Source organism: Hordeum vulgare, chromosome 1H, assembly GCF_904849725.1.
Source record: "Hordeum vulgare subsp. vulgare chromosome 1H, MorexV3_pseudomolecules_assembly, whole genome shotgun sequence".
NCBI classification, from domain to species: domain Eukaryota; kingdom Viridiplantae; phylum Streptophyta; class Magnoliopsida; order Poales; family Poaceae; genus Hordeum; species Hordeum vulgare.
This window is the reverse complement of record NC_058518.1, coordinates 488,619,658-488,630,820: the sequence shown is the minus strand read 5'-3', so window position 1 is coordinate 488,630,820 and position 11,163 is coordinate 488,619,658. Positions and strand designations below refer to the sequence as shown.

Sequence of the window (11,163 nt, the reverse complement as noted above, 5' to 3'; positions counted from 1 at the left end):
TCAAAACTTTGGTTTTCACACGAAAAGCCCGAGACCGAGGCGACAATGGTGGTGAAGGGGCTCCACTAGGGGTGGATTAACGAGCTACTCGGCTCGTTAAGCTCGTGCTCGTTAAGCTCATGCTCGTTAAGGCTCGACTCATTAAGCTCATTAGGATTAGCGAGCAAAAAACTCTGCTCGGCTCGGCTCGTTTGAAACTCGTTTTGCTCGTGAGCATTCGTGAGCGCTCGTTAACAGATTTTGATGTCTTACGGTCTATATGATAAGTGTGTAGATGTGGTTTTCAAAAAAAAAAGATGGGGCCAACAAACAAAATTCACTAGTTTGTTACTTCCTATATAGATTAGATTAAATAGATGGGATTAGGTGCTACGTAAATTTTGTCATGTAAGATGAAAATATGTTGTATTATCACTAATGAGCTTAACAAGCTACTCGTGAAACTCGTTAGCTCGTTAAGCTTAACGAGCTGAAATTGATGATTGGCTCTATTCATTAAGAAGCGAGCCACGAGCTTAACGAGCCGAACTATCGAGCGCTCATTAAGCTCGTGAGCTACGACTTTTGATCCAGCCCTAGGCTCCACAATGCCGCCTCCAAGAAGAGAACGACATCCTAGGACGCTGACAATACCAACAACGACCAATGTCGAGCAAGGCTTTCGCCCGGAGCTCACCAAATCCATCCTCACCACTACCAACCCAACAAACCGTCTCTGGACTTGTCAACCGTCCTCGCCCAAGCCACATGACCGAGAACACCAGACAGCTCGCCGCTGCCAACACCCATCGGATTCACAAACCACCATAGCCCACCGCGCACAATAACAGCCCCACCCACGCAGCTTCGGGCAAGGAAGGCCCATCTCCGCCATCGCAGACCACCGGCGCTGTCATGCCGTCACCCGCGCAGCCACCACAACAGCGCCACCGACGGGAGCCCCATCCCGCCTCCCGCGAGGCCTAGGGCAGCAGACCCCGCACGACTGCACGACGAGCCCACCAATGCGACGTCGCCGCGCCGCTATCCATAGTTGCGCCTCGCCGCCACCCGCGCAGCTCCCCCGACTGAGGGAGGGGACCCCAGGCACCCAGCATGCCCCACAACCGCGACTCACCGGAGCGTCGCCACGACAGCATGTCGGAGCGCCTCAACCGCCAGATCTTGACGCCGAGTGCCACATCGGTGACCGCCTGCCTTAGCACCGCCCCGCATACCATCCAGTTGAGGAAGGGGATGGGCTGTGTCACCTCAATGTCCGAGGCCGTCGCCTCGACTTGTTCACGCCAACGAGGCGCAGCCGCCGCTAGATGCAGGCTATCGACCGGGGCCGAAGCCAAGCGACACGCGACAAGGGCCCTCCACCTAACGGGCTCCCCGTCGGCATGCCCTACGATGAGGGGAGGAGTGGCGGAGAAAAATGGTACTTTTTTGTCTGGGTCGGGTTTTGCAAAGTCCAGCCGAAAGCCCTAACGTGGGTTTACTGAGCTGTCCCTGCACGTCACACAAAATTTCTGGGAAATCTATGACATGTACACAGAGATTATTTTTTAGACATGACGGGTAAGACGACACGTTATATCGGGAACGTTCTTATTCTTGTACTACTGCCATCTACGGTGTATTGTGCATTCATAGAGTATTCTAGTTTGTGACATATACTAGGAGTACAACACATAAGGGTACCCGGTCAGCTGCCTTGTTTTGTCCTTTGTCTAGGATGGACACCTGACCCAAAACAAGTCCGCCCGTGCGAGTCCCGACCACGCCCGACCACTCGCCGCCACGCCACCGACGCCAGCCGCCCCGCCGGGTGTCACCTGCCTCGCCGGGATCGGCGAGCGCGCGCCCGCACGTGGCTCGCCCCGGCACCGGGATGGTGGTGGTGACCGTGCCTAGGAAAAAAGAGCATTCTGGAAAGAGAAAAACAGTTTTTTTCCCCATCTTCTTCTGAGCCGAGAAAGAGAAAAGCCGTTGAAAGCAGCGGGAATCAAGGGGGATCCAATCTCGGGCCCCCGTGCAATCAGGACGCCGCTTTCGGCTGACGGTGGGACGCCGCTTTAGAACAGAGGCCACCGGACGTCGACGGAAAGGCGAGCACGGGCGGAGCCCCACGGCGGCGGCCGGCGACGCGCGACGTGGCCGAGCGAGACGCCTTGGCGTCCCGTCTTCCCGTGAACGAAACGAACCAACCAACCGCCCCAAACCCCTTTTCGCACCACCCATTTTCATTTATTTACCACAACTGCAGCTCTCTCTGTCTCTCTGTCTCTCTCTCTCTCTGTGGTTATAGATTCGGCGCACCTGTCGCCGTCCGGAAGCCCCGCAGCGCACCCGCCCCGATCGCCCGGCGAGAGCTCAACGGGAAGAAGCCATTTGACTTGCCGCCCAATACTATATTGCTACGCCCCGATCGAGCGGAGTCCAGCCGGGGGGGCACGCAGACGTCGAGGCGGAAAGAGAGGACCAAAGGGAGAGCCGTGTCGCCGACGACGACCGACGGACAGACGGAGCAGCCGGCCCAAAGATCCTCTTATTCCCCCTTCCTTGCCGGTTCCGGCCAAAGCACCACCGCAGACGGCGGGGTTTGGTACTCCCTACTCGTTCGTCTTCGCCTCAGGTCAGTCGGATTGCTTGCTGTTTCCGGTTTCGTGGTGCTGCGTTTGCGTGTCGCGTCGGAGCCTGATGGATGGGTGGTTGTGTTTCTGTTAGCGTCAACGCCTGTAGAGTGCGGAGCTTATTCTCTCGCCGGCGCGGCGTGCTCGATCGGCTTAGCTTCCGCCGGAGCCGGACAAGCAGGCAGCGGATGGGCTGCGTGTCGTCGTCGCCGGGGCGGTCCAGGCGCGCGCCGGGGTACGAGGACCCGGCCGTCCTCGCCTCCCAGACCTCCTGTACGTCTCGTCAATCCATACCACTCCTTGATTTCCTCTCTGCTACCTCAACTGAATGGAAGCTCGTGTTGCATTGCGTGCGCGTGGTTGCAGTCACGGTGAACGAGGTCGAGGCGCTCTACGAGCTCTACAAGAAGCTCAGCTACTCCATCTTCAAAGACGGCCTCATCCACAAGGTAGCCTCCACGACCGCCATGGATCCATGCATCTTCAAAGACTGCGCCCCTCAACTCATCTCATCTCATCTGTGTGGTTGGTTCGTCCCCAGGAGGAGTTCCAGCTCGCTTTGTTCAGGACCAGCAAAGGGCCGAGCCTGTTCGCCGACAGGGTGTTCGACCTCTTCGATCTCAAGCGGAACGGCGTCATCGAGTTCGGCGAGTTTGTGCGCTCGCTCAGCATCTTCCACCCCAAAGCTCCTGAATCGGACAAGGCCGCGTGTATGCCTCCATGCCTCTCGTATAATCGTCTTTTTCCTGTCCATTCGTCGTCTTTGCTCAGCAAAAATCACCATCTCTGGTTTGTCACTATGCTTAATTCTATATATAGTTGCTGTCCTTATTCGTCACCATCCCACTTTGTAGTTGCATTCAAGTTGTACGATTTGAGGGGGACAGGCTACATCGAGAAAGAAGAGGTACTACTACTGAATAAGTTTGCACCTTATATATTTGCACTGTCCATGAGCTATGCCGATGAACTTCGGTTAACTGATTGCATCACTTGTTGTTGACACGCACAGCTTCGGGAGTTGGTGGTGGCACTCCTCGACGAGTCCGACCTGTGCCTCTCCGATAGCGCCGTTGAGGAGATCGTCGACAATGTATGTGACCAACAAGATAGATAGATAATTGTCTCCTACTCCCTCCTTTCCTAAATATAAGTCTTTTAAAAGATTTCATTAAATGTCTACCTACGGAGCAAAAAGAATGAATCTATACTTTTAAATATGTCTATATACATCCGTATGTAGTCTATTAGTGAAACCTCTAGAAAGACTTATATTTAGGAACGGAGGAAGTAGTATTTATTCAGTCTCTCTCCTTTGCTGCTCTGCTAACATGTCCTGTGTGCTCTGCTCCTTTTGGAATTTCAGACGTTCAGTCAAGCAGACTCGAATGGCGATGACAGGATAGACCCCAAGGAGTGGGAGGAGTTCGTCAAGAAGAACCCAGCATCGCTCAGGAACATGTCACTGCCCTATCTTCAGTGAGTACTTATCTGCCGCTGCACTCTGCTTCTCAGGCTTTCCTAGTTCTTTACGCTTCTCCTTTTTGGGTGGATAGTCTATAACTCTATATAACACACTTGGAGCTCTTCTTCTGATACACAAACGCCATATGTGAACTAGAGAGCAGTAGAGATCTTCATTTGCTTTTGCCCTTTACCACATTTGTAAGTGATCTGACTGCTGCTGTGGGTGATGTTGTTTGCTCAGGGACATTACGACGGCGTTTCCGAGCTTCGTGATGCATTCGGAAGTCGACGATTACAGCGGAATCAGCAAATAATAACTTGCCTTGATGCCTTATGATCTGTCCCGGGAGGCCATGCGTTCAGAAGTGCGTGAGCTGCACCTCGAAAATCCGGAGCTCGAACGGGGGGAGAAAACACGGGAATCAATCTGGGAGCAGCTGGTGAGCTTGAGACGATGACCAGATAGACAACGACTTCTTGTTGATGCGAGATGGGCGTCAGACTATGAGAAAGGGGCTGTGTACGGTGTACCTACGTCAAGTGTGCATAGAGGTTGTCGAAACACGGAGCAGTGACGAGCGGTTTTGGTCATTTTGGCTGTTGGGCACTGTTACTAGCTTCGTATCTTTTGGCTTATGAGGGGCAACCTCCTGTAGGTATGGTAAAATGCCAGAGGATGTATGTTGTTTCTTTAGTTGCTTCGATGCATCGGTGATGCATCAAGAGATTGTAATAGAGCACAATATGATGTATTCTCTTCCTTCCTAAATAAAAGTCTTTTTAAAGGTTTCACTAAAAGACTATATACGGATGTAGGCAAAATTGATTAAAATGATCCCTGTGGGGAAAGAACTCACGGAGTGACCCTTCAGGAAAAATATGTCACCCGGCTGACCCTTTTGTGTGGCGCCCGACACCTAGGCGCCACACTACACTGTGTGACGCCTAGCCGTTCGGCGCCACACACCCTGACCACCTGGGCAGAGAGGGCCCACCCCCCAGGCCGTGTGACGCCTAAGCCTCAGGCGTCACACATTGTAATGTGTGGCGCCTAAACGTTGTAATGTGTGGCGCCGAACGATTAGGCGCCGCACATTGACTTAACTGCCCACGGGCCAGCCCCCTCCCCACCCCCTCCTCATTCCCCTCCCCCATCCCCCTCTCCCAGCCACTGGCCCCTCCCTCAAATCCTTCTCTAAATCACCAAATCTGAAGGTTTGGACCGGGCATTTGTTGTCCAATCACTCCCCTAAGGTAATCCCCACCTCTCCCCTCATTCTCATCCAAAGAAAAATCTTTTGTGTTCTTTTTTTTTGCAAATTTGAGGAAACCCTAGTTTTTCATAAAATGTGGGATGTATATGATATTGTTGGTTTTGTTTGTATTTTAGGATAAGGGATATGATGGGGTTAGGATTAGGGTTGTTTGGATGTTTGCATTATGGTTGTTTTAGGGTTAGGCTAGGGTTAGGCTATGGTTAGGCTAGGGTTAGGGATGTTTGATTGTGTTAGGATTATGATGGGGTTAGGGTTATGGTTGTTTGGAAGTTAGGCTAGGGTTATTGTAATTGTATGATTGCTTATAGAAAAGATTCTATGTTTTGTTGTTTAGGGATGGGAAGAACATGTGTTTATGTTCATCACGTGGACAAGGATGCCTTTTTAAAAGGCAATATTGATCCGGACCCGGATGAGCTTGACATGGTGTTCGATTTGTGTCCTAGCTATGGTGAATTGTTGGAACAAGTCCGAAAGGATTTGAATTGGATGGACCCTAGTGATGTAGTTGAGTTTGATGGTAGGCATAATGTGGGATTCGGAATGCACATTCGTTGGAAGACCATGCGTGTCAACTCCGAGCAACGTTGGCTTGCATACAAGGATACGATGGCCGAATCACTAGACAAGGCTCTAGAGTTATTTGCCATCAAAACAAATGTTCCTAACTTGTTGGATTTGAACCGGGTTTCCTCTCCGATTGTTGAAGCTATTCCTGCACCCATCAACGAAGAGGCCAACATTGAACCTCTTTCTTGTGTCGATGAGGCCAACGAAGAGGTCAACATTGAATATGAACCATTGGTAGAGGCTAATGATGAGCATGATGATGATGAGAATGATGGTAATGTTCTTCATGACAACAATCTTGGTGATTTGGACAAATATAATTTGCAAGAGACAATGGACCATTCTATTCCGTACTCACGTGGCTATGCCTCTGAGTCTGACGATGAGGGTCCCGATGAAGAAGTTGATGAGGAAGGGTTCACGGCAAAGGAGACTGAAGCTTTCACGAAGGTATTAAAGCGTGATCACCGGACACCATTGTTCGATGATCTTAGCCTTGCGGATGAAGCCGTGGTTGACGGAGGCGAAGGCATATTGTTTGGAGTTAGGCCACCTTCTCATCGGGACACACATGGGAAGAATATTATTTTGCCAGGGTCAAAGTTTGAAACATTCTTTGAACTGAAGATGTGGTTGGATGAATATTCTGTTACGCATTATAGGCCACACAAAGTTGTTCATTCAGACATGAAGCTGCGTTACACGGTTGCATGTGAGGATAGAGGGTGTCCTTGGATTGTCCGTGCAAGACCATGGAAAGGAGGGCCAGGATGGAACATTGTCAGTTGTATGCCTCACATGTGTCGAGGCAAGAGGGTTGATGGTGCCCTTTCGTCGCAAAGCCATAGACAACTCACCTCCGAGTTCATCGCTTATAGGCTTTCCAACTCATATCAATCTACTCATCTACTCAAACAAAATCCTATTCCATTTGGATAGAGGGATGGGAAACGGAAGAGATTACCTAGTAGCCAACCTTGGGGGATCAATCCACGGAAGAAATCACCAGATCTGAAGGGGATGGGGGAGGGGATTCGGACTTGGAGTAGAGCCAGCCGCCACCGGTTTGAATGGGGGAGGGGAATGGGGAGGGGGGTTGGCCTGTGGCTGTATAAGTCAATGTGTGGCGCCGAACGGCTAGGCGTCACACAGTGTAGTGTGGCGCCTAGGTGTCGGGCGCCACACAAAAGGGTCAGCCGGGTGACATATTTTCCCCGAGGGGTCACTCCGTGAGTTCTTTCCCCCCAGGGGTCATTTTTTTCAATTTTGCCTACGAATGTATATAGACATACTTTAGAGTGTAGATTCATTCATTTTGCTTCATATGCAATCTACCAGTAAAATCTCTATAAAGGCTTATATTTAAGAATGGAGGGAGTATGACTTTATTTTCATAATGAAAATGAGGCTATGTGGCCCTTTCATAAAAAAAAAGCTCTAAACGCAGATTGTATAGATCGGTAACTAGACTTGTAAACCTTGTTTATTTTTTCATTGACTTGTAAACCTTCTCTTCTCTTTTCTTCTCCACGTTATGCGTCATTCATACATGGGAATCGTTCGTGCTCCCATCGAGTTTCAAAAACAAAGAGATAGAGAACAAGCTAAAACACTTTTGAGGGGTCGGTCTGTTGGGTTCTCGTAGTCGGTCTCGTCCGACGTGTTCGAGGGGTCGCCGTGCCTCTCTTGTCTTCTGAAGTCGGAGTTGTTTGAGGGGGATCCTTGCGGCGACGATGACGTGAAGACGGGTGGTCGGTTCTGGCGCTGGCTAGGCGCAGGTCCTGCGCTTTTCTTCCTTCAATGCTCGTCGGCTGAGTCGAAGCTGCCTGGTCGCCGGCGCGTGTGGTAGACTTTTGGCGTTGTCCGACGCAGGCCTCTACGCTTGTCTGCGGTGGAGGCTACATCGGTGGTCGTCGATGCTGAAGTCGGAGTCGCCCTCGCGAAGGCGTGATGACGATGACGCTGGATTACAACCTCGACGGAGCTCTTCCCCTAGGCGGCGTGTGTGCGTTCTTGTGTAGGTTGTCAGGTCGCCATGTGTGCCTTGTCGTGGCGGGCTGTGACAGCCCGATGCCGACGTTCCAGAAGATTCCCCTTTCTATTCCGTTTCCGTCGTGTGATTAGATTTATTCGTTGCATCGTCATGTAGTTTGCATCATGGCATCATGCATGGCATCATGTCATCTATGCTTGTCTGGTGTGGCTAGTTGCACCTCGTTGTTTGAGTGTGAACGCATGTGTGTATGTGCCTTAGGGCCTTGCAACGTGATTGGGTGCAACAAGTTCAAGCTCGTAACCCTGTTGCACCGCGAACCTCTCCCCTCCTCTCCTCTTGTATTTGTTTTTGCGGTTTGCTAAAGTTTCTATTTTAACCCGTACATAAAAAAAAGGTTTGTCTTCTTTTAAAGAAAATCATTTTATTAAATGCGGGGGCAACCCTTGGGTTTTTCTCTCATTTCTTGTTTTGTTTCATTTCAAACTAGGGTTGCATTTTTATTTCTAAAAGGGGTTTGATTTTATTCTTTTGTTAAAAAGGGTTTTGTTTTATTCTTTAAAAACAAGGGTTTTATTTTATTCATTTTAAAAAATGCCCAAGCTATTTTATAGTTGGGGTATATTTTTTTCAAAAGGAGTCAACAACATTTATTTTGTTATTTTTGTTTAAAACCTATTTCTTTTGTTTTGTTTGAGTTGCTGTTTTTTTAAAAGAAAAAAAACCAATGGGGGTAGGGAGCGTGCCGAGGCCAGCCGGCCCAGGCCCAGCAGCCCCCCAACCCTAGCGATCCCCTCCTCGTCCCTCGTCCTCTCTCCCCGCGCCGTCATCTCCTCCTGTGCCCGATTCCCAACCCCGCGTAGCCCTGGCTTCCCGTGCTTCCCCGCCACCAACAGCTGGTCCCCTCGCCGCGCCGCTTCGCTCCCGCGCGCCGCCGGCCGTTCCCCTGTGCTCGTCGCCGTGCGTGCTGCTCGCCCGCGCCCTGGCCTCGCCTCCCTCTATCTGCCTCTCCCCTGCCAGCGCCGAGCCCCCTACTCACCGGCCTCCCCTGGTCATCCTCGCCCTCCTCGCGCGCCGCCAGGCCCTCGCCGTCGTTCCCCTCGAGGAGCTCCTCCTCCGCGCTGTTGGCCTCACCTCGCCCGCGCCTCGCTGCCCGCGCGCCCCGCCTTCGTCTCCTCCCCCAGCAGGTGCTCGCCGCAGTCGCCGTTCCCCGCGCAGCCCCGCTATGCTGGCCTCCCACGCCGGTGCCGTGTTCGCCTCCCGCGCCGGATGCTTGTCGCCGTATCTAGTTGCTGATGCTTGCGTTGATGCGCCGCTGCCGTAGCCTGCTGTTGGGGCCGTAGCTCCTTGTTGTTTTGCTGCCCTGCTGTTGCCCATGCCGCTATTGCTGCTGCTGGGCGTGCCGCTAGCTCCTGCTGATGCGTGCTGCTGCCGAGCGTTTGCTGTTGCTCTTGCTGCCGTGCTAGCTGCTGCCGTCGCTGCCGAGTTGCTGTTGCCGCGTTGCCGTTGTCTAGCGTTGTGCCGGCGGATGCATGTTGCTAAACTTGTTGCTGTTGCTCTTGCTGGCCGTTGCTTAGATGCTGTTACTAGCTTGTGTTAGTGGCTTGTATGTGTGCCTAAAGCTGTTGGCTGTCGCTGGCTGTTGCTGTAGGATGCTTGTGCCGATGGCTGCTAGAATGATGTAGATGCTGCTGCTTTGCTAGCTGAAGCTTTTACCGTTAGATGCTAATGCATGCTAGGCCGATGCTGTTGCTGCCGCTAGCTGAGTTAGCTGCTGCTAGGTTGCTTGCCTTGCATGCTTGCCTGCCTAGCTGATGTTGCCGTTGCTATGTTGCTTGCTTGCTGCCGTCGCTGGCGCTCGTTGTTGTTGTGTCGCCTGCCGTCGCCGCGTGCACCATTCCCTCCTCCGTGAGTCATCGACAAATCGACGAGCACCACGTCGTCTCGACGACCTCGGAACGTGATCGACTACCGTTGCCGAAGACCGAGAACCGCGACGCCGAGCAAACGACTACCGTCGACGAGACCGAGTACCTCGACTTCCACGACGTCCGCTTCGAGCCGATCCGCAACGATGTGCACGCTTCGAAGGTATACCGATGAGACGTGTCGTGTACCGAACACATATGATGTATGATATGTATCTATGTTGCACCGTATGTTTGCGCCTGTATATGTTGCCCGTTGCACGTTGTCCCTCTTATGTTGTGCCCCGACACAAGGGAACCCAGTAACCGGGATCACCCCATTCCTTATTTAGCGTTCCTGCACACGCTCCCGATTCGTTGCCACGATATCTCAACGAGTTATCGGGGTAGGAACGTTGTCGTGGCATCGTTTCCGTTTTGCCGCCATGGTTCGTTTTCGCTCGCCGTGGCGACACCTTGTTTCTTTCTCTCCTTGCCCGTTTGTTGTGAACTTGCATGCATGACGCATACATGGCATATACCGTGTGTTGCATGGTCCTTGTGCCATAGCTCCGATCTATGTTTCGCGTGTTACCTGACTAGTATGACAGGTAGAATCATCGCTTCACCCCTTGCCATGTTAACCACATTTAATATTGCCGTGTAAATAATCGGGAGTGAATTAAATACTTAAACATGGAGTTTCGTCGATATGCAACCGTTGCATATCGAGCTTCACTTAATGTGTAGAGTTTGTGTGAGGTGAATTGCCATGCCATGCCTTGCATTTTAACCTGTTCATGCATCATAGTAGGTTGTGCATCATGTTGTGCATCGTGTGGTGAAATATCTGTGTTGATGTTTGTTTCCAGTTTGCTCCGTCTTGATAGAGTTCCGCAAGCGTGTCGAAATGTGAGGACCCGTTCGACCACGTTGGTTCGCCGACTTCTCGGAGTCATTCTTCTTCCAAGCGGGATCTCAGGCAAGCTGATCATTTCCCCAAATACCATTACTATCATTGCCATGCTAGTTTTATCGCTTCTATCGATTATGTATTGTTGCCTACCACCTGTTAAATATCAGCCTCTCAACAATGCCATGAAAACCTTCAACCTGTTCAACCTAGCAAACCACTGATTGGCTATGTTACCGCTTGCTTAACCTTGTGTAGCGTTGCTAGTTGCAGGTGCAGTTGCTTCCATGTGATAACTGTTGGAATTATGCCCTAGAGGCAATGATAAATATAGTTATTATTATAATTCCTGTATCAAGATAATCGTTTATTATCCATGCTATAATTGTATTGAATGAAGACTCATTTACATGTGTGG

At 51.3% G+C, this 11,163-nt stretch overlaps 1 protein-coding gene across 1 annotated transcript; it reads left to right on the top strand.

Moving 5' to 3' along the window:
- Nucleotides 1-2,200: 2,200 nt before the first annotated feature.
- LOC123448511 (calcineurin B-like protein 4) lies at nucleotides 2,201-4,877 on the top strand. The gene is made up of 8 exons (XM_045125428.1): nucleotides 2,201-2,620; nucleotides 2,713-2,891; nucleotides 2,985-3,067; nucleotides 3,160-3,328; nucleotides 3,473-3,525; nucleotides 3,631-3,711; nucleotides 3,985-4,097; nucleotides 4,327-4,877. Exons 2-8 carry the CDS (start codon nucleotides 2,807-2,809, stop codon nucleotides 4,397-4,399), a joined length of 657 nt encoding a protein of 218 aa, XP_044981363.1. The 5' UTR covers nucleotides 2,201-2,620; nucleotides 2,713-2,806; the 3' UTR covers nucleotides 4,400-4,877.
- The last annotated feature ends 6,286 nt before the right edge of the window (nucleotides 4,878-11,163 follow it).